Source organism: Pseudopipra pipra, chromosome 7 (genome assembly GCF_036250125.1).
Source record: "Pseudopipra pipra isolate bDixPip1 chromosome 7, bDixPip1.hap1, whole genome shotgun sequence".
NCBI lineage: Eukaryota > Metazoa > Chordata > Aves > Passeriformes > Pipridae > Pseudopipra > Pseudopipra pipra.
In genome coordinates, this window is record NC_087555.1 from 2,787,190 (window position 1) to 2,809,991 (window position 22,802).

Here is a 22,802-nt window from a genome sequence, read left to right on the forward strand (position 1 = left end):
GGAAACACCTACTAAGAAAACAAGCCTGTTTTGCTTTCAAAGTACAGCCCTTAAAATACACCGGGCAGAAGGGATTGGAACTGCAGCAGCATCTCCTTCATGGACTAACCCAGCTGAGAACACCAGGCTGATGTTAAATTCCCACCCTCTGGACGCAGTCAAACCTGCATCTCTTCCAAAGAGATCACAACCACCAGGATGTATCAGGCAATCCCAGATCTGAGGAGGAGGAGGAGAACAATCTTGTTTGGCTTTTTTCCTTCACGGTAGTAGGCCGAAAAAAAGGAACTGAATGATGGGCTGAGGGCAAACAGAGGGAAAGGAGGGTGGAACAGGCCTTTTGGGACACAAAGAAGGAGCCATGGCCTTGAAAACCATTTTTATGTATTGGGAAGAAAGCAAAATTTCGGAGGAGGTGTGATAGCTTTCCCTAATCCCACTGAGAGCACACGCACATGGAAAACCCCAACAACTAAACCAGACCTCTGAGCTCTCCTCCTTTCACAGACACATCAGCAACCACATCCGGGTGTCTCCTGGACTCTTCAGCCCTGAGCTCCACCTTCCCTCTCCCATATTCCCTCCTGAGCAGCAGCCCAGCTTTGATGAGAAGAGCCATTCTCTCTTGGTTAAATGAGCCAGGAATTTGGCAGTTGGATGTATGGCTTTGAATCCACTCCCAGAGAGGCACAAGCAGTGCCTAAAATTCAAGTTTCCTGAGGGAAGAACGGATTGCTGAGTTGTTATAAATAAAACTAGGTGGTGATCCCCCAGCTTGAGTCTCCAAAGAAAGCCTGACCAGGATGGTGTGACCCCTTGTTTGCTGCCATTCCCTGAAATTCCCTGCAGTGAACTGAGGCCCTCAGGGCTTTGCTGCAGGAATGTTCTGGGGTTTATGGAAGTCAAAGCAGTGCCAGACTGAATCCAGGGACTGACCCCACAACCCTGGCATTATTGTTTGTGTATTACTCCCATGATAATAGTTATTCCAGTCTTTTTTAGCTTGATGCTCCAAAGGGCCACAGCAGACCTCGATGATCAGGACGGTATCTACATTCGATATCGTACTGATGGAAGCCTATTCAATCTAAGGCGACTGAAGGCCCACACCAAGACCTTAAACCATCTTGTCCGGGAGCTGCTTTATGCTGATGACGCCGCCCTTGTCACTCACACAGAAGCAGCTCTGCAGCGTTTAACATCCTGCTTTGCAGATGCTGCTGAGCTCTTTGGGCTGGAAGTCAGCTTAAAGAAGACAGAAGTTCTCCATCAACCTGCACCTCAGGAAGTCCCCCATCATCCCCACATCACCATTGGCCAATCAGAGCTCAAATCAGTCCAGCAGTTTAATTACCCAGGCAGCCTCATCTCCTCGGATGGTAAGATTGACGGGGAGATGGACAACAGGTTAGCAAAGGCATATAGTGCTTTTGGAAAACTCCACAAAAGAGTATGGCGTAATAAACACCTGAAGAAAAGCACCAAGATCAGTGTTTACAGAGCCATAGTGCTGTCTACTCTCTTATATGGATCTGAATCATGGGTCATCTACCGCCACCACCTGCGACTCCTGGAACACTTCCATCAACGATGCCTCCGAACAATCCTAAACATCCAGTCGTCAGATTTTGTGACCAATACATCTGTTCTAGAACAAGCAGCAGTCACAAGCATTGAGGCCACGTTGCTGAGAACACAGCTGTGCTGGGCAGGGCACGTCTCCAGGATGAAGGACCAACCACCACCTCTCTAAGATCTTGCTCTATGGTGAACTTGCCACCAGCTGCCACAAGAGAGGAGCCTCAAAGAGAAGATACAAGGACTGCCTGAAACAACATCTCAGCCTTTGGCCATATTGATCATCATAACTGGTCTGCTCTGGCCTCCAATCGGGAGGCCTGGAGACACACCATCTATAACGCTGCTGTTTCCTTTGAGAACGCAGCAGGATCCCTCTTGAGGAGAAAAGACAATGCAGAAAGAATCGTGTCTTGCAGAATTTACCACCTAAGGAGTCTTTCTGCTGTGCCTTTTGCAATCAGATATCTCTATCCCGTATTGGCCTCATAAGCCACCAGCGTGCCTGTAACAAATGTGGATAGAGCCTTCCTAAATCTTCGTTCGCGAAGCCCAGCCATGAATGAATGAATAATATTATTGTGTTTCTGAACAATAGTGACCAACCCAGGGCTTACCAGTGTGTGTGAACAGGTAGATTTTTTTCCCCCTCCCCTCTGATTCACTTCACACTTGTTTACTCTCTGCTGCATTTCTGCCTCCTTGCTGAGCCCTATTCCAATTGAAATAGGAGCAATTCCTCTGCTGTCTGCAGAAAAGGGGGCTAAAAAAGGCAGAGAGGAGGAATACACAAGGTTTTGCCAGGTCTGGAACATGTGATTTTCACCTGCTGAGCGTGTGAAGACAGGAGGTGGCAGATAGAGTGATAAAATATTCGGTGATATATCATTCTGTAGAAAATGAGGGCAGGATGGCTCTGCCCCTGTAGCAAACGTACAATCTCTTTGCAGCTCTAAGATCCTCAACACATAAAGTAAATGTCATGCAAACAGCAAGAATTTGCCTCTTAAATCTCAAACTAGTGCCCGTCTTTGAGTCTTAAATGAAAGAATGCCTTAGCTACAGTATTATTCTAATATTCTAGTTTATAATGTTCTTCTTATTTGTCAAGTTTATTCTTATTTATCAGGTTTAGTGGGCTCTGCATAAGCCTGTCAAAGAGCATGAAAGAAATCGGGAAGAAGAAAGCAAAAAACCACCCCTTCAGCTCAAAGACTGTGCAGGGATGTTGTGTGACCACAATTCAGAAGGGAAGGAGTAATTTCCTAGGGAAGAGATTTGTGTCCTGGAGAAAAATAATGTTCTTATTTCAGAGACTACATCGTAACTATCAAAAATAGCTTTAAATTTCTAGCTCGGCTTTGAAAACCCTGCAGAACAATTCCAGTGAAAGCAAATGTCAAGAAATAGCTGTGAAAAGCTCAGTTTTGCATTCCCCAAATACACTATTGTGGGTTATTTCTTCCCATTTCAACGTGACTTGTATGTTCTACGACGCCAAACAGGAATAACTTAACACAGACAGGCAATTTGTGAACTAAATAGTATGAAAGTGCAACCAAAGCAAATTAACTGACGTTGCAGAGCCTGGAGTTAAAACCCAAATATGACTCCCAGAGCGTGGCCTTCGGGTTTTTGGTCAGATTACAGACATATATGTCAGATTCCATTAAAATGAAATCCAAACTAGGTCTGCTTGGCAAATAATACACATTCACTGAGGGCAGTAATTTGTAGCTGGCAGATGAAATCCCTGGTTTTGTGAGAAAATCCTCATTAATTCAAGGAAGTCTCTCTCATGATGATTTGATTTCAGCCTGTGGAAAACAGCTGCCCAAAGCTGGTTGTTTTAAATCGTTCCCAGAAATAAAAATAGTTAAACCACTACACAATGATAAATTTCCCAAAACAATGTAATGAATTTCTCACTGGAAAATGTGGAAAAGGAACATTACCTGAGGCAGTGGTTTCTTCTTAGCACAGTTTATTCCTCCAACGAAGACCATGTTGGGCATCACGGGCCTGACGTACTCAAACACAAAGTCGAACCTCATCAGCCAGATGGAAGCAGAGTGCACCAGGTCTATGAGGGACACGTCCCTCTGCAGGACTTCTGAGGACAACTTCAGTGCTTCGCTGTAGAGACCATCACAATACTTAAGCTCCAGGAGGGACATCAGGGCGTTTTCCACCCTCTGGAAGAAAGTCATGCGGTCCGAGTTGAAGGTGAACAGCCTCGGGACGTAGGACAGGGGGCTTGGGGCCTGTGGGGCTTCAAAGTGGAGGTCGCAGGGGAAACCCCTCATGAAGAACACGAACGGGAGCGAGAGGTAGTGGGCGAGCGTGGCCCCACACATAAAGGCGGGGTCTGTCAGGATGGCGTCGAACCCGCTCTGGTTCAGCGCCTTCAGGGTCTCCTGGCTGCGGAACAGGTCCTTGCACTGGCCAAAGAAGGTGTTGAAGACGTGCACCGTTTTCTTGTACATGTCCAGGACATTCAGGGGGAAGGGCAGGCCCCTCAGGTGAGCGGCCATGGAGTCATTGAAGGCACCATCCAGCTCCTCCAGGGTCTGCGTCACCGGGTACGTGAGCACCTCGTAGGCCTGCGAGGTCTCCATCTGCCAGCTCACCTCCGGCATCAGCACCACCACCTCGTGGCCCCGCTGGCTGAGCTTCTCCACCACCTCCTGCATGCTCAGCCAGTGGCTCCCCACCATGGGCACCACCAGCAGCTTCCCTCCGGCTGCGGGGCCGGGCAGGAGGAGGAGGAGGAGGAAAATCCAGGCACAGCAGAGCCTCCGAGCCATGTTCCCGTGGCCGTGGGAGAGGCTTCTCCTGCAGGCTGTGGCTGGAAGATGCTTTTGAAGGAAAATGATGGGTGTTGCCCTGTACTTTGAGTTAATCCCGTAGTTAATAATTCACCGCTTTGGATTGTAGGCGGTTTATTTTTCTTTTCTCTTGGAAGTCAAACCGTGACCCTTTAGTGTGCTGAGTCAGTTTCTTGGTGTTAATAGGGAATTAACACCTCCTCAGGGTGCTGTCAGATCTCTCAGGACTTGCCTCTCAGGAAGGCAAATTCCACGAAGGCAGGAGATCCCAGTGTACAACTCCACCAGCACAGCAGCAAAGGCAAAGAGCCTCCTTGTGGGTGAATTGGTGGATGGTCAGATCATTCCTCTGAGGACACAGCGGGAGACCCTCAGGAGAAGAGGAAAAGGAGCATGAACCAAATCTTCTGAGCAGGCAGGAATCTCCCCAGGGGGCGAGGGGTGGAGGTGGCAGCTGAGGGACAGATCTATGAAGGTGAAGCCCAAGTTCTTGCTTTACACAGTTGTTTCACAGCTGGTTGAAAACTCCTCCCCACCAGGCCTAGAACACACACTGATGGTGTGTCACCTTCAGGCACCTCACTCGCCCGAGCTGAGACACCTCAATGCCTCAGACTCTTCTTCTTGCCCTCAGCCACCTGACATTTACTGACCAAGGCAAGTTGCACAGTGAAACATAACTTGGAGATAAATATGAGATATCAGAGTTGAAGTATCTGGGTTTTGGGTTTTGTTTTGTTTTCTATAACCCAAACCATTGGGCACCACTGAGAAAAATCCAATTTCTTTTCATTAATGCAAACATCCCTTTTTTCTGAGAGAAGCAGCCAACAGGAAGTCTTCCTTCACCTCTCCACACAACTTTCACCTAACCCCTTATCTTGTCAGCTCTAAAATGAGGTTGCAAAACAGCAGTTCACCGTTGTACCTCCGATAACACAAACCACCAACACGCTCCCGTTTCACCAAGTCATGAGTCGTTCACGGCCAATGTCGGGGCAGTTCATGACCCCAATCCTGTGAGTCCAGGTCCTTCCTGATTATGAATTGCTGGGGCTTTTAACGTTGGTGATAACCTCTCATTAAATTTTATAAGTTCATAATTAGGTGGCAGGGCAGGTGCCTTTGGATGGATTTCCCTTCTGCAGGGCATTCAGAGCTCTACATCCCTGGTGGAGTTCTCTTGTCCCAGGCTCATGGATGGCACCACCACCACCACCTCATGGCCCTTCTGCTGGAGCTGCTTCACCACTGGGCGCATGCTGAGCCAGTGGCTTCCATCCTGAGGGATCACCAGGATCTTCCCACCTTCAGCAGGGATGAAGGACGATGTCAGCGGAAGAAGGAGGCTGGTCCAGCCACAAAAGCCCCGGGAGGGAAGAGCCATGCCGCTGGAAGGGAACCAGAGGCTCCTGCTCCGCGGGGCTCCCACACAGTCCTTTGTATGCAGCTCCATGCAAACTAACCAGGGAACTTATTGACCACCGAAACAAATATTTAACTTCCCAGCCCTGTTGGGATTAGCCTGCAATATGGCACGTGTCAACGTAATGGAAGGGAAGCGCCGTGTCCTCGGAAAAACATTTGGACTTTCTATTAATGTTTAAGCTTGGAATTCTGTCAGCACCGTCCTTCTTCCATGAAACTAAGAGCAGGGCTGGCATCTTGAGTAATAATTGTGGATAATACCACTGTCTTGGGAAACACCTACTAAGAAAACAAGCCTGTTTTGCTTTCAAAGGACAGCCCTTAAAATACACCGGGCAGAAGGGATTGGAACTGCAGCAGCATCTCCTTCATGGACTAACCCAGCTGAGAACACCAGGCTGATGTTAAATTCCCACCCTCTGGACGCAGTCAAACCTGCATCTCTTCCAAAGAGATCACAACCACCAGGATGTATCAGGCAATCCCAGATCTGAGGAGGAGGACAACAATCCCGTTTGGCTTTTTTCCTTCCTGGTAGTCGGCCAAAAAAAAGGAACTGAATGATGGGCTGAGGGCAAACAGAGTGAAAAGAGGGTGGAACAGGCCTTTTGGGACACAAAGAAGGAGCCATGGCCTTGAAAACCATTTTTATGTATTGGGAAGAAAGCAAAATTTCGGACGAGGTGTGATAGCTTTCGCTAATCCCACCGAGAGCACACGCACATGGAAAACCCCAACAACTAAACCAGACCTCTGAGCTCTCCTCCTTTCACAGACACATCAGCAACCACATCCGGGTGTCTCCTGGACTCTTCAGCCCTGAGCTCCACCTTCCCTCTCCCATGTTCCCTCCTGAGCAGCAGCCCAGCTTTGATGAGAAGAGCCATTCTCTCTTGGTTAAATGAGCCAGGAATTTGGCAGTTGGATGTATGGCTTTGAATCCACTCCCAGAGAGGCACAAGCAGTCCCTAAAATTCAAGTTTCCTGAGGGAAGAACGGATTGCTGAGTTGTTATAAATAAAAGTAGGTGGTGATCCCCCAGCTTGAGTCTCCAAAGAAAGCCTGACCAGGATGGTGTGACCCCTTATTTGCTGCCATTCCGTGAAATTCCCTGCAGTGAACTGAGGCCCTCAGGGCTTTGCTGGAGGAATATTCTGGGGTTTATGGAAGTCAAAGCAGTGCCAGACTGAATCCAGGGACTGACCCCACAACCCTGGCATTATTGTTTGTGTATTACTCCCATGATAATAGCTATTCCAGTCTTTTTTAGCTTGATGCTCCAAAGGGCCACGGCAGACCTCGATGATCAGGACGGTATCTACATTCGATACTGTACTGATGGAAGCCTATTCAATCTAAGGCGACTGAAGGCCCACACCAAGACCTTAAACCATCTTGTCCGGGAGCTGCTTTATGCTGATGACGCCGCCCTTGTTGCCCACACAGAAGCAGCTCTGCAGCGTTTAACATCCTGCTTTGCAGACGCTGCTGAGCTCTTTGGGCTGGAAGTCAGCTTAAAGAAGACAGAAGTTCTCCATCAACCTGCACCTCAGGAAGTCCCCCATCATCCCCACATCACCATTGGCCAATCAGAGCTCAAATCAGTCCAGCAGTTTAATTACCTAGGCAGCCTCATCTCCTCGGATGGTGAGATTGACGGGGAGATGGACAACAGGTTAGCAAAGGCATATAGTGCTTTTGGAAAACTCCACAAAAGAGTATGGTGTAATAAACACCTGAAGAAAAGCACCAAGATCAGTGTTTACAGAGCCATAGTGCTGTCTACTCTCTTATATGGATCTGAATCATGGGTCATCTACCGCCACCACCTGCGACTCCTAGAACGCTTCCATCAATGATGCCTCCGAACAATCCTAAACATCCAGTGGTCAGATTTTGTGACCAATACATCTGTTCTAGAGCAAGCAGCAGTCACAAGCATTGAGGCCATGTTGCTGAGAACACAGCTGTGCTGGGCAGGGCACATCTCAAGGATGAAGGACCAACCACCACCTCCCTATGGTGAACTTGCCACTGGCTGCCACAAGAGAGGAGCCCCAAAGAGAAGATACAAGGACTGCCTGAAACAACATCTCAGCCTTTGGCCATATTGATCATCATAACTGGTCTGCTCTGGCCTCCAATCGGGAGGCCTGGAGACACACCATCTATAACGCTGCTGTTTCCTTTGAGAACGCAGCAGGATCCCTCTTGAGGAGAAAAGACAACGCAGAAAGAATCGTGTCTTGCAGAATTTACCACCTAAGGAGTCTTTCTGCTGTGCCTTTTGCAATCAGATATCTCTATCCCGTATTGGCCTCATAAGCCACCAGCGTGCCTGTAACAAATGTGGATAGAGCCTTCCTAAATCTTCGTTCGCGAAGCCCAGCCATGAATGAATGAATAATATTATTGTGTTTCTGAACAATAGTGACCAACCCAGGGCTTACCAGTGTGTGTGAACAGGTAGATTTTTTTCCCCCTCCCCTCTGATTCACTTCACACTTGTTTACTCTCTGCTGCATTTCTGCCTCCTTGCTGAGCCCTATTCCAAGTGAAATAGGAGCAATTCCTCTGCTGTCTGCACAAAAGAGGGCTAACAAAGGCAGAGAGGAGGAATACACAAGGTTTTGCCAGGTCTGGAACATGTGATTTTCACCTGCTGAGTGTGTGAAGACAGAAGGTGGCATTCTGTAGAAAATGAGGGCAGGATGGCTCTGCCCCTGTAGCAAACGTACAAAGTCTTTGCAGCTCTAAGATCCTCAACACATAAAGTAAATGTCATGCAAACAGCAAGAATTTGCCTCTTAAATCTCAAACTAGTGCTCCTCTTTGAGTCTTAAGTGAAAGAATGCCTTAGCTACAGTATTATTCTAATATTCTAGTTTATAATGTTCTTCTTATTTGTCAAGTTTATTCTTATTTATCAGGTTTAGTGGGCTCTGCATAAGCCTGTCAAAGAGCATGAAAGAAATCGGGAAGAAGAAAGCAAAAAACCACCCCTTCAGCTCAAAGACTGTGCAGGGATGTTGTGTGACCACAATTCAGAAGGGAAGGAGTAATTTCCTAGGGAAGAGATTTGTGTCCTGGAGAAAAATAATGTTCTTATTTCAGAGACTACATCGTAACTATCAAAAATAGCTTTAAATTTCTAGCTCGGCTTTGAAAACCCTGCAGAACAATTCCGGTGAAAGCAAATCTCAAGAAATAGCTGTGAAAAGCTCAGTTTTGCATTCCCCAAATACACTATTGTGGGTTATTTCTTCCCATTTCAACATGACTTGTATGTTCTACGACGCCAAACAGGAATAACTTAACACAGACAGGCAATTTGGGAACTAAATAGTATGAAAGTGCAACCAAAGCAAATTAACTGATGTTGCAGAGCCTGGAGTTAAAACCCAAATATGACTCCCAGAGCGTGGCCTTCGGGTTTTTGGTCAGATTACAGAACTATATGTCAGATTCCATTAAAATGAAATCCAAACTGGATCTGCTTGGCAAATAATACACATTCACTGAGGGCAGTAATTTGTAGCTGGCAGATGAAATCCCTGGTTTTGTGAGAAAATCCTCATTAATTCAAGGAAGTCTCTCTCCAGGTGATTTGATTTCAGCCTGTGGAAAACAGCTGCCAAAAGCTGGTTGTTTTAAATCATTCCCAGAAATAAAAATAATCAATAGCGATAAACTTCCCGAAACAAAGTAAAGAATTTTCACTGGAAAATGTGGAAAAGGAAGGAAAGGAGGAAGGAAAAGGAACATTACCTTAGGCAGTGGTTTCTCCTTAGCACAGTTTATTCCTCCGATGAAGACCATGTTGGGCATCACAGGCCTGACATACTCGAACACGAAGTCAAACCTCATCAGCCAGATGGAAGCAGAGTGCACCAGGTCTGTGAGGGACACGTCCCTCTGCAGGACTTCTGAGGACAACTTCAGTGCTTCGTTGTAGTAACCATCACAATACTTGAGCTCCAGGAGGGACATCAGGGCGTTTTCCACCCTCTGGAAGAAAGTCATGCGGTCCGAGTTGAAGGTGAACAGCCTCGGGATGTAGGACAGGGGGCTTGGGGCCTGTGGGGCTTCAAAGTGGAGGTTGCAGCCGAAGCCTCTCATGAAGAACACGAAGGGGAGCGAGAGGTAGTGGGCGAGTGTCGGCCCACACATGAAGAAGGGGTCTGTCAGGATGGCGTCGAACCCGCTCTGGTTCAGCGCCTTCAGGGTCTCCTGGTTGCGGAACAGGTCCTTGCACTGGCCAAAGAAGGTGTTGAAGACATGCACGTAGCTCTTGTAGATGTCCAGGACATTCAGGGGGAAGGGGAGGCCCTTCAGGTGAACGGCCACGAAGTCGTTGAAGGAGCCGTCCAGCTCCTCCAGGGTCTGTGTCACCGGGTACGTGAGCACCTCATAGGCCTGCGAGGCCTTCATGTGCCAGCTCACCTCTGGCATCAGCACCACCACCTCATGGCCCCGCTGGCTGAGCTTCTCCACCACCTCCTGCATGCTCAGCCAGTGGCTCCCCACCATGGGCACCACCAGCAGCTTCCCTCCGGCTGCGGGGCCGGGCAGGAGGAGGAGGAGGAGGAAAATCCAGGCACAGCAGAGCCTCCGAGCCATGTTCCCGTGGCCGTGGGAGAGGCTTCTCCTGCAGGCTGTGGCTGGAAGATGCTTTTGAAGGAAAATGATGGGTGTTGCCCTGTACTTTGAGATAATCCCGTAGTTAATAATTCACTGCTTTGGATTGTGAGTGGTTTATTTTTTCATGTTTTCTCTTGGAAGTCAAATTGTAACCCTTTTGTGTGCTGAGTCAGTTCCTTGGTGTTAATGGGGAATTAGCTCCTCAAGGTGCTGTCAGATCTCTCAGGACTTGTCTCTCAGGAAGGCAAATTCCACGAAGGCAGGAGATCCCAGTGTACACAACTCCACCAGCACAGCAGCAAAGGCAAAGAGCCTCCTTGTGGGTGGATTGGTGGATGTTCAGATCATTCCTCTGAGGACACAGCGGGAGACCCTCAGGAGAAGGGGAAAAGGAGGATGAACCAACTTTCCCGAGCAGGCGGGAATCTCCCCAGGGGGCGAGGGGCGGAGGTGGCAGCTGAGGGACAGATCTGTGAAGGTGAAGCCCAAGTTCTTGCTTTACACAGTCGTTTCACAGCTGGTTGAAAACTTCTCCCTACCAGGCCTAGAACACACTCTGATGGTGTTTTAACAACCACCAGCGACCCAGGAGTGAGCCCAGGGGTCAGGCCTGGCTTAGTTACCCAGCAGCTTCAGCACAAACACGATTTTTCAGCCTCACCCCATTGCTTTTGATGTCACTGATGGCCAAACTAATGACTAAATAACATGGGAAAAGAACACAACCTGAGATTTTTAGAGCCACAGCTGTCCCTCAGGCACACAACTTCTCTTCCCTCATTCAATACACTAAGATATAATTATATATTGCATATTGTTTTCCTCATCCTTTCCTTATTTCCCCCCCCCATTTTACCAGTGCCTGGAATTATTTCTCTGTGGGGAGAAACTAGTGGAAAAGTGGCAGACAGCAGGTTTTTGTCAGAACAGAAAATACTTGAATTTTGTGGTCATTGGGAAGATGACCAGTTTAAGAAACAGCATTTTCTCACAAAAAGAGCTAATTTATATATTTTGTAAAGAGGGAATGCGCTTCTTTGCTGAAGAGGGAATGTCCTGCCCTTCCCTCCTTTCTGCTGTGGGATGAATTTTCCAAGCCAACCTCGTGGCTCCCTTAAGGTGAGGGGTGGGTGCAAAGGCAAGGCCGGGCTGGGAGAAGTTAATCAGTACCTTGGTGGCATTGGGAGCTTTCCAGAGACTCCCTCCCTTGGATTGGTTGTCCCAACAAGGTTTTATGGATGAGTTAAACCTCACTGGGTTCAAGGCAGGGCGAGATAAGGGTCGCTCGCTGCTCACATGTGAGCGAGGGGACAGTGGGAACGTGAGATTTGGGTAAGAAGTCGTGGACCTCAGGGGATGAATTGACAATCCCAAGGGAGAAGGGCTGTGCTGGGAGGGCAAAAAGGACATTGAGGGGCTGGAGCATGTCCAAGGAAGGGAATGGAGCTGGGAAGGGGCTGGAGCAGCAGGAGCAGCTGAGGGAGCTGGGAGGGCTCAGCCTGGAGAAAAGGAGGCTCAGGGGGGACCTTCTGGCTCTGCAACCCCCTGACAGGAGGGGGGAGCTGGGGGGGATTGGGCTCTTCCAGCACATCCCAAGTGACAGGACGAGAGGAAATGTCCTTGAATTGTGCCAGGGGAGGGTCAGGTTGGATACCAGACATTGCTTTTTCACTGTGAGCTGCTTTTTTCACAGGAGTTGCCCAGAGAGAGGGTGGAGTTGCCATCTCTGGAAGTGTTCAGGAGGCTCCTGGCAGTGGCCCCTGGGGACAAGGTTCAGGGGTGGGGGGATGGTGGCACTGAATGATCTTGGAGGTCTCTTCCCACCCTGATGGTTCTGGGATTCTGGTGGGATCAGTCTGGGTCCTTGTGAGCTCGGGAGGGCATTACTGGGGCAGGCACAACACAGCTGCCAAGGTGGAATAAATCCAGGACAGGGGATCCCAAACCCCTCTGATAAATCCATGGCAGGAGACTCCAAAACCCCTCTGATAAATCCATGACAGGAAATCCCAAACCCCTCTGATAAATCCATGACAGGAAATCCCAAACCCCTCTAAAAAACCCATGGCAGGAGTTTCCAAGCCCCGCCATGCACCTCTCAGTCTCCCAGGTTGCTCCAAGCCCCATCCTGTCATTGAACACTTCCAGGGACGGGGTATCCCCAGATTCCCTGGACACGGTGTCCCGCTCTCGCCACCAAACTACAACTCCCATGCGCGCCCCGCGGCCATCCCAGAACTACAACTCCCAGCAGGCCCTTGCGGCCGCCGTTTCCCGGCGTGCCCCGCGCGGCGCCCCCCCATAAAGATGGCGGCGGCCGCGGGGCCGGGGCTGTAGGGCCGCGCTGGGCACGGTCAGTGACGGGGCAGGGCCGCCTTTTGGGGGTTATCGCGGCATTAGTGCGGGGCTTTAGGATCTCCTGGCACAGCCTTGGTACAGGGCTCTGGCATCTTCTGGTTTGGGGTTGTTGCAGGGGGTTGGGATCTCCTGGAATGGGGTTATTGAGGGGTTTGGGGGATCTCCTGTCGTGGGGTTATTGGGGGGGTTGATGTCTCCTGGCATGGGTTTATTAGAGGGGTTAGGGGATCCCTTTCATGGGTTTTGAGACCTCCTGTCGTGTGTTTGGGGATCTCCTGTCATGGGTTTATTAGAGGGAATTGAGGATCCCATTTCTCAGAGGAGTTTGGGATCTCCTGTCATGGATTTGGGATCTCCTGCCATGGATTTACTCGAGGGGTTTGAGTATCCCTTTCATGTGTTTGGGATCTCCTGTCATGGGTTTATCAGACGGTTTTGGATCTCCTGTTAGGGATTTATTAGAGGGGTTTGGGATGGTTTTCATGGGTTTTGTCACCTCCTGCCATGGGTTTGGGATCTCCTGTCGTGGGTTTATTGGAGGGATTTTGGGATCTTCTGTCCTGGGTTTGTTGGAGGGATTTTGGGATCTCCTGTCATGGATTTCTCAGAGAGGTTTGGGGATTTCTTTTTATGGATTTACCAGAGGGATTTTTAGGTTCTCTGGTCATGGACTTATTAGAAGGGTATGGGATCTCCTTCCTGGATTTATTGGAGAGCTTTGGGGATCCCTTTCATGGGTTTGGGATCTCCTGCCATGGATTTATTCCAGCCTTGGCAGTGGCACACGGTGTGCTCTAAGCTGGCCCTGCTTTGGACCAGAGACCTCCTCCAGAATTCCTTCTAATCCATATTCCTGTGTGGATCCAAGGAAGGAGGCTGCCAGCAGCAGTGCTTGGAGGCTCCAGAAATAAGGAGCGAGGGAGGATTTGGCACTGAAGTGCTTCCCTGGAGTGGTGGGTGGGGGTGTCTCCTGGAGTTGTGCCTGATTGGTTGAACATTCCTCTTGGGAATGAGCTGCTGGAGATTCAGATCAGGAGAACAGGGGCTGAAGTGCAACACGCCCGACTGGAAAAAGGAATGAGGGCTGTGGGACACTTTGGAAGGAGTTCCAAACCTAGGAACTGCCTCTGGAAGCTCAGGAGGCAGGGCCTTTCCAGAGGTTTTAAGGCAGTCCTGGGATAAGAGCCGATGCAAAGCTCTGGAAGGGATTTGTTCCCTCTCTGTTTTCATCAGAAAGTGTCTCCAGCCACATTGTTTTATTCTGTGAGGGTTTGTAGGGGGATTTCTCTTGGATGAAGAGCTGAAAGAACATTCCAGAATGAGCAGAGCTGTTCCCAGCAGAGCTTTTCCCTAAACACTTCTGTGGGAAGGGCTGAAATGGGCTGGAGCATGGAATGGTTTGGGTGGGAAGGGACCTTAAAGATCATCACACCTTTCACTAGCCCAGGTTGCTCCAGCCTGGCCTTTGAAGTCTTTATGCTCTCAACGAGGTAAAGGAGAAGTTTAAAGGGTGAGGAGGAGGTGGATTAAATTAAAGATTAATTATTAAGGTAGGAGACAAGTCCAGTTGTAGGTTAAATCCAGCTCTCTGGAACCTTTTGGAAGAGGTGGAATATGGTCAAGGTGTGTCAAACTTCACGTGGGCTGAAGGTAAATTAGGGAATGGTTATTCCCTGCTCCAGAATAACTCAGGGATTACTCACTGCTGGTGCTTCACACACCAAAGAGAATTGTGGGCTGACAAATCCAGAACAAAAGGAGCAAGTTTTGGAAGCTGAGATGCTTCCAAAAAGAATCCCATAAGAAAAATTAGTCACCAATGAGTTTCTGACTCAAACAGCTGGAAGCAAATATATAATTTCCTTACAGCATCACTGGATTTTTGACTGTTTGTTCCACTCTCCCCATGTGAACTGGCCAATTCCAGAGGCAGGCTACAGGTGCATGTGGATTTCTGAGGGATTTGGAGGAGCTGGAGAGGCCTTCCATGTTTTTCCTTGCAGGAAACTTGAGCACTCCTTAATCCTGGATGTTTAAAAGGGCTTATTTATTTTGCTATACTTGTGCTTTTTGCTGGGGCCAAACTGAATTGGGATGTGTTTGGTTCTGTTCAGACCCGTGGGAACAGAAATGCTTTTAATTCCCCCTTTTTTGTTACACTAATTTACATTTTTTTGCATGGATCTGACGTGGATTTTTAGAATAAAATGGAAAACAGATACAAACATAGGTTTATTTTTTAGGATTTGAATGGGTTCAATTGCCCTTTTAATAACAAATAACTCCTGTTGCAATTTTTTTTTTCCAAGGCCTCTTTTGCCTTCACAATGTTTGGGGACTTATTTGACGAGGATTTTTCCTTCATTTCCAACAATCACTGGGGAAAAGGGAAGACATCAAAGCCCAGAGAGTGTGAACCTCCAGCTCCCAGGGATTTCACCAACCTCAGCGGGATCAAAAACCAGGGTGGGACCTGCTACCTCAATTCCCTGCTGCAGACTCTGCTTTTCACACCAGAATTTAGAGGTAAAGGCTTCAAAACCACCTTTAAAATCATATTTGGGGCGATATTTTAGGGAGACTTTCATGGCTGGATATTTATGAAACACAGGGAACTCAAGATGGTTTTCAGGAACAGTTCACTTCCAGTAAATTATTCCAGGATGTTGGGCTGTAAAACGAGTTTGGCACAAAATTTAAGTATTAGAAACATTGAGTTTTCTTACAAGTTGCAACTTGTGTAAATAAATGAGGTTATTGCTGTCTGGAGTTGGTAATTTTATTAATCCCATCACTACAATTCCTGAAAAAGATATTTGCCAGTCCTTCTCTCCTGCCTTTCTCTCCCTTGTCCCTTTTCCCCCCTTGTCCCCTTTTCCCCAGATGTTGTGTTTTTTAAAGAGATGTTTTTCTTTCCCATTCCAGAGGCCTTGTTTTCTCTGGGACCTGAGGAACTCGGCACTCTGGATGACAACAGGAAACCAGATGCAAAGGTATTGGGAATTTTTTAGTCACCTCTCAGGGTTGAGTTGGAGGAATTTTGTTTCAATTCCCGTGCCCTTTGTTGTGAGGAGGAGGGAAGGCCCAGATTTAACCCCAAAAAGCAGTTTGGGTTGGGTGATGCTGGATTTTTCACACAGTTCCAAGTGTCCAGTGCCAGAAGGTTTTCCTTCAGGGATCAGATATTGAATCCATCTCTGCTGAAACGTTCTCCTTCCCATCTTGTTCCTCCACATCACGTGGAAATCGGTGGATCAGGGTGTGTTGGAGCTGAGTTTTTAGGGATTAGTGTCAGGAATAATATCAGGAAAAGTTGTTCTTTTTTTACTGTGGTGATGGGAGAGTTTTGGTTATCACTAAAGGTGTGTTCCATGGCTCTGTTGGTGTGACCCAACACAGGAAATATCTTGGAATGAGTCCAGAGGAGGCCACAGAGATGCTCCCAGGGCTGGAGCCCCTCTGCTCTGGAGCCAGGCTGGGAGAGCTGGGGGGGTTCCCCTGGAGAAGAGAAGGCTCCAGGGAGAGCTGAGAGCTCCTTCCAGGGCCTAAAGGGGCTCCAGGAGAGCTGGAGAGGGACTGGGGACAAGGGATGGAGGGACAGGACAAGGGGGAATGGCTTCCCACTGCCACAGGGCAGGGTTAGATGGGATATTGGGAAGGAATTGTTGGCTGTGAGGGTGGTGAGGGGCTGGGATGGAATTCCCAGAGAAGCTGTGGCTGCCCCATCCCTGGAAGTGTCCAAGGCCAGGTTGGAGCAACCTGGGCTAGCGGAAGGTGTCCCTGCCCATGGAATGAGCTGTTCTTTAAGATCCCTTCCAACCCAAGCCATTCCATGATTTGATTGGACTGTAGATTTTTGGGAACAAAGTGTCACTGCTGTTCTGGTGTGAATCAGGTCACCTCTGTTATGAAAGCCACAGACAGCGATAGTTTGTTACAAATTTTGTGCTAAATTACTGTGATTTAAATGATCTTAATGACCCTTTCTGACCTGTTTTGGGTGTGTTTTGTGGGTTTTGTTCCCAGGTTCGAATAATTCCATTGCAGCTCCAGAGGTTGTTTGCTCAGCTCCTGCTCTTGGACCAACAGGCTGCATCCACCACAGACCTCACCGAGAGCTTTGGCTGGAACAGCCATGAGGTGCAAATCTCCAGCCCTTGGAAACTTGTTTTCCTCAATGGAGAGTTTGTTTGGTTTTTTTCTTGGAGTTTGACCTTTAAGACACATCTTAAAATCCTTCAGGCTGTGTAGATGACCTTGGACTGGGTCAGCTGTTGTTGGCTCTCCACACAAACTCCATGCCAGTTCACAGGAAGCTGCAGAAGATGGTTGTTCTCTTTGATACAACTCCAGGAGCTTTTCCTTGGTTTTTACAGGAATGTTTTCTGGCAGTGTCCTCAAATACTCAGATTCTTACCCAAGTGGAAGTGTGTCACTTGTCCTAGAGTTTAGTGCCAGGACAAGGGGGAATGGCTTCAAACTGCCACAGGGCAGGGTTAGGTGGGATATTGGGAAGGAATTCTTCCCTGGGAGGGTGGAGAGGGGGTAGGATGGAATTCCCAGAGAAGCTGTGGCTGCCCCATCCCTGGAAGTGTCCAAGGCTAGATTGGAGCACCCTGGGCTAATGGAAGGTGTCCCTGCCCATGGCAGGGGATGGAATGGGATGAGCTTTAAAATCCCTCCCAACCACAACCATTCCGGGGTTCTTCCCAAGTGGGAGTGTCGTATGTGGGTTGTAGGTGATGTACTTGGAGCTACTCAGCGTAACCCTCTCAAGAACAGTAATAAATGTGGTATTTTACTCCTCAGGGGGTAACCTGTGAGGAGTCAGAGGCAGCTCTGTGACACTTGATAAATGCTGTTTTTAAGGAATTAGCAGAGCAAAGAGCGCTGTTTGATTTCTCCCTGTTTCCTGGGGCAGGAGATGAGGCAACACGATGTGCAGGAGTTGAACAGGATCCTGTTCAGTGCTCTGGAGACCTCCCTGGTGGGGACATCAGGCCATGACCTCATCAACCGACTGTACCACGGGATTGTTGTCAACCACATTGTGTGCAAGGAGTGCAAGAATGTCAGTGAGAGACAGGTAAAGCAGGGGCATTTTCCACCACAGTGTGATGAAGGTACTTCCAATATTATTATTTTTTTTTAAGTCCAAAAGAAAAGAAATCTCATATTTTCTTGTGTCCTTGTTGAATCGAGACTTGAAGTCTTGGCTGTGTTTTCCAAACCACCTCCCTCAGAGGGGAAAAAACCCAAATGTTCCTGTCTCCTCTGAGCCTTTGGGAGATGCAGTTACCTCACTGCTCAGCTCTCTAACAACAGCAAAATGTATATTTACAGTCTTTGATGCTCCAAAAAAATTGGGGTGTAAAAATTAATTTCTCTTCTCTGATGGTCTTTCCCCGTCAGCAGCGAACATTTCCATCTGCTGTGGTGATGGGAATGAGGATCCTTCTACTGTCCCATGGACTTACACCACTTCAATAGCTCCTTTTTTGTTGTCCTTTCTGCATAGGAAGATTTCTTAGACCTCACGGTGGCAGTCAAAGGTGTTGCTGGCTTGGAGGAGGCCCTGTGGAACATGTATGTGGAAGAAGAATACTTTGAAAATGACAACTTGTATCGGTGTGGAGCCTGTGATAAACTTGTTGAAGCTTCAAAGGTAACTTTGAAGGACTGGGGACTCTCAGAGCTCAGTTTGCTTGGATGGAGACTCCAGCTCTGGGGTCTCCAGTAATGGAAGGACATGGACGTGCTGGAGCAAGTCCAGAGGAGGCACCAGGATGGTCAGAGGGATGGGGCAGCTCTCCTCTGAGGAAGTTCTGGGAGAGCTGGGATTGTCCAGCTGGGAGAAAAGAAGCTTTGGGGTGACCTGACTGGGGCCTTCCAGTGCCTGAAGGGAGCCCACAAGAAAGATGGAGAGAGACTGGAGTGCCAGGACAAGGGGGAATGGCTTCCCACTGCCACAGGGCAGGGTTAGATGGGATATTGGGAAGGAATTCTTCCCTGGGAGGGTGGGGAGGCCCTGGCACAGGTTGCCCAGAGAAGCTGTGGCTGCCCCTGGATCTCTGGAAGTGTCCAAGGCCAGGTTGGAGTACCCTGGGCTAGTGGAAGGTGTCCCTGCCCATGGCAGGGAGTGGAATGAGATGAGCTGTAAGGTCTCTCCCAACCCAAACCATTCCATGATTCTATGAAACCTGAGCAACTGTGTCAAGAAGCATAAAGAGAAAACACAGATCCATGTAATGAGGAAAACCGTGGAAATTCTCTCCCGAAGAACCCGAATGGGAGAGAAAACCAATGAGCAGAAGTTGCTCTGCACAGGGAAGTGGGAACTGTTGCTCTGTGTTTTGTGAAGGAAATGTTTTGTGTTTTTGTTGGTGCATTCTGCCCTCTTGCCAACAGCAAAGCTCCTTGTGCAATCGAAACCCTACAGCTGGATGTGGGAGGGAGCATTCCAAAGGGAAGCTGAGGGCAGGCCAAGTTAATCAGTGCCTGGGGAGCTCGGGAACACTTGGCCATGCCTCACATGCTGGTTGGATTAAACTTTGCTGGGTTCAAGGGAGTGCAGGGGAACAGTTGTGTGCCTCTCAAAGGTGCTCATCCCTGCAGGAGGAGAGTTGGAACGCTGGATTTTGGTAGGAAATCCCATAGCTGGGGATGTCAGGCTGTGCTGGAAGGCTGCAGCGTGGAGGAGGGATGTTGGAGCAGCACATCCCTTTGTACTCTGGGGCTCTCTGGATGTGGCTCTCCCTCCTTTTTTGTTTCCTGTTGCAGGACTTGACCAAAATTTAATGGCACCATCTGATTTCACACCGAGCTTGGCAGAACATGGGATTTTGGAATCCCTGTTCCACTAAGCTTTGCCACATAGTCTTGACAATGGATAAAACAAGAATACCTAATTCAGGGGGTTTGTTGAGCCATGTGTGTGTTCCTGGGAGGTTCTCCTGGAAATGAGAGTTGGATGGAGACATTGGAAAGGCTCAGGAACGTGGCCATTGAATGCACACTTGCATGCAGAGGTGGTTGGTTTTGCTTCTCCCAAGGGTTCTTGATGTGTCCCACACCAAGTTGTTCAGTCTTGATTTATGTTCCCCCTCATGAAAATGGATTCTCTTGGCTTTCCTGCCTGGAAGGTGCTTTCCTGTGTAAATCAGGGAGACTTCCAGTGTTCTGTGGCTGTGCAAATGGAATTACTGACCGGAATTTCCCCCATGTCCTTTGTTTTCTGTAGCAGGACCAAGATCACCAGTCCAGGAGGATATGGGGCTTAACAGGGGGGAAGGCTCTGGCTTCCTTTCAGAACGTAGGGAAATTGAGGATTAGGGAAGGCACTTTAAATTGTAACACCCTGGCCGTGTCTTTAGTTGGAAAAGGAGTTGTGCAGAGGGTAGAAACACTGCTGTGCTCTCCCTGTGAGCTGACAGTTGTCTCTTGGCTCCCTCCCAGTCTGCCAAGCTGCGGAAGCTGCCGCCGTTCCTCACCGTGTCCCTGCTGAGGTTCAACTTCGACTTTGAGAAGTGCGAGAGGTACAAGGAGACGAGCTGCTACACCTTCCCCCTGCACATCGACCTGAGGCCTTTCTGTGAGCAGGTTTGTGCTGGGCCAGCTCTCCAAACCCTGCAGCCTCAGCAGAGCACCCACACCTCACATGTGGGGCGTGGAGAAAGCTCGGGGGGTTCTTCTGGCCCTGATTCCGAGGGTTTGTCCAAAAAACCACTTTCTAACTGAGGGGGGGAATGGTTTGTAGCTCTCCAAGGGTGTAATAATTATGCAAAACTCAATCTGCCCTTTCCTTGAAAACTCCCAGACTTATCAGCTGGAAATGGAAATTCGTTTTTATATTGTCATTGTCTGACCATATGGATATAAATTGAGCTGTATATGTTTTATGTGCCCCCAGTTATTCCATTTTTCTCAGGAAGCTGTGTTGGAATTCATAGATATGATTTTGATTTAAAATTGAGTTATACCATCACTTCCTGACAATTTTGGATCCTTAAAGGGCCCACTTACATAAATAAATACTACTACTACTAATAATAAAAAAATACTAATAAAAATTTTTAAATAATACTATAAAAAATTTTAAAATCATAAATATAATAAATAATAGTAGATGAATAGCGATAAATAAAAATTTCAATAAAGAATACTAAATAAATAATATTAAATAATAACAAATAAATAATTCCTGACAATTTTGGATCCTTAAAGAGCCTACTTACATAAATAAATAATAATAAGAATAATAAAATAATAAGTAAATAAATAATACTAATCAAAATTTTTAAATAATAAATATAATAAATAAACAATAGTAAATGAATAGCGAGAAATAAAAATTTAAATAAAGAATACTAAATAAATTATATTAAATAATAACAAATAAATAATTCCTGACAATTTTGGATCCTTAAAGACCCTACTTAAATAAATAATTAATAATAAGAATAATAAAATAATAAGTAAATAAATAATACTAATCAAAATTTTTAAATAATAAATATAATAAATAAACAATAGTAAATGAATAGCGAGAAATAAAAATTTAAATAAAGAATACTAAATAAATAATATTAAATAATAACAAATAAATAATATACAATGATGAAACACACATTGTCCTTATTGAACTATTGCAATGCAAGCTTGGAGATTTCTCAGTGGTTGCATTTGAGGAAGGTTTTGTTTGTTTGGGTTTTTTTTGGCAATTTTAGTGTTTTTAAGTGGAGCTTGTTTTTTGTCTTGTCTTAAAAATAAGCCTGGCTGTTCACAAACAGGTTGAGCTGCTCTATTTGCATCAATATTTGGTTATTTTCCATTTGGAATTCCCACTTTTGGTCAGAATCCTGGTGAAAAGGTTGCTTAGTGACACAGAGAAGTTGTGGCCTCCCCATCCCTGGAAGTGTCCAAGGCCAGGTTGGACAGGGCTTGGAGCAAGCTGGGCTAGTGGAAGGGCTTTCAAATCCCTCCCAACCCAACCCATTCCATGAATTTATGCTCCATGGTTTATATCAACCCTCCCCTGTGTTGCCAGCACCAAAAAAACCACATTTCAAGCTGCAAAAAACAGGCCCTGAGAAATCTGTGCTGGTGTGAAACTGTCCTTGGGTGCAAGACTTACTGATGTGTGTCCTTGTGACTGTTATTATTTCTCTTTTTAAAGCCTGAAATGGATGATTCAGAGTACATGTATGAGCTCTTCTCTGTTATTATACACAAAGGTGGCTGCTATGGAGGACACTATCATGTTTATATCAGAGATGTGGATGAATTAGGAAACTGGCAACTACAGGTAAGTCCTAAAGGTGTTTTTTTTTTTCCCTTCCTTGCTTTATAGGCCTTATTTTCCAGGAAAAGTGTGAATGAGCAGCCAAACTAATTAATATGTTATGAGGCTCAGAGTGTCTCATGTCCTTAAGAAGGATAATTAATCAGAATTTCCTCCTAATTTTACTACAGAATAATCAAACCCAGTTGTGTGTGGTACAACAGCATCTGTGAGTCTCTTCTCTTTGTTGCACAGGAAGAAGAGGAAAAGCTGATTGAGGATAAGGCTGGAAGAGATGCTGAAAATTCCAAAGAGACTGAGAATCCACTGACAGTCTTAAAAGGGATTTTAGCAGAGGTATGGTATGTAAGGGGCTTATTGCTTGGATTTTTGAGCCTGGAAGGGGTTTGTGTGTGTAAGAGTGGGCAGGTTTGAGTGTCCAGAGCTCCTCTGAACTCCCTGGGAAGCAACTGAAACTTAAAAATGTGAGGCTGGAAAAAAAAAAATTGAGGCTTGGAAAGAAATTGAGGCTTGGAAAAAAAAATTGAGGCTTGAAAAAAAAGAATTGAGGCTGGAAAGGAAATTTGACAGTAATAGTTTCTCTTCATATAGAAAAAGGTCCTTTTTGAATATTTCTTAAGCTGCCCCCTACACCTGTTGTAAAAGGTGATGTTCAATTGGCTTATTAG

General features: G+C 47.1%; 3 protein-coding genes across 6 annotated transcripts in view; 1 reads left to right on the forward strand and 2 right to left on the reverse strand.

Moving 5' to 3' along the window:
- LOC135416902 (UDP-glucuronosyltransferase 1A1-like) overlaps positions 1-10,538 on the reverse strand; it is a 57,386-nt gene extending 46,848 nt beyond the window's left edge. The window contains exon 1 of the mRNA XM_064660226.1: positions 9,603-10,538. Coding sequence (XP_064516296.1) covers positions 9,603-10,454 — 852 coding nt within the window. The 5' untranslated portion in view covers positions 10,455-10,538. The remainder of the gene's footprint in view (positions 1-9,602) is intronic.
- On the reverse strand, positions 3,504-4,562 carry LOC135416842 (UDP-glucuronosyltransferase 1-6-like). Its single transcript, XM_064660101.1, has one exon. It carries the CDS (start codon positions 4,383-4,385, stop codon positions 3,504-3,506), a length of 882 nt encoding a protein of 293 aa, XP_064516171.1. The 5' UTR covers positions 4,386-4,562.
- A 2,185-nt stretch (positions 10,539-12,723) lies between the features above and the next one.
- The window catches only part of USP40 (ubiquitin specific peptidase 40), a 29,364-nt gene continuing 19,285 nt past the window's right edge, over positions 12,724-22,802 (forward strand). For 2 of the 4 annotated variants that reach the window (XR_010431806.1, XM_064660203.1), the window contains exons 1-9: positions 12,724-12,828; positions 15,143-15,359; positions 15,759-15,826; positions 16,860-16,973; positions 17,755-17,919; positions 18,352-18,498; positions 20,289-20,432; positions 22,009-22,137; positions 22,369-22,470. Coding sequence is in view for 3 of the 4 variants with exons in the window: in XM_064660203.1 (XP_064516273.1) it covers positions 15,161-15,359; positions 15,759-15,826; positions 16,860-16,973; positions 17,755-17,919; positions 18,352-18,498; positions 20,289-20,432; positions 22,009-22,137; positions 22,369-22,470 (1,068 nt within the window). In the remaining variant the exon portion in view is untranslated. Of the gene's footprint in view, positions 12,829-15,142; positions 15,360-15,758; positions 15,827-16,859; positions 16,974-17,754; positions 17,920-18,351; positions 18,499-20,288; positions 20,433-22,008; positions 22,138-22,368; positions 22,476-22,802 lie in introns of those variants that run through there. The other 2 variants (XM_064660201.1, XM_064660204.1) reach the window with 2 other exon arrangements.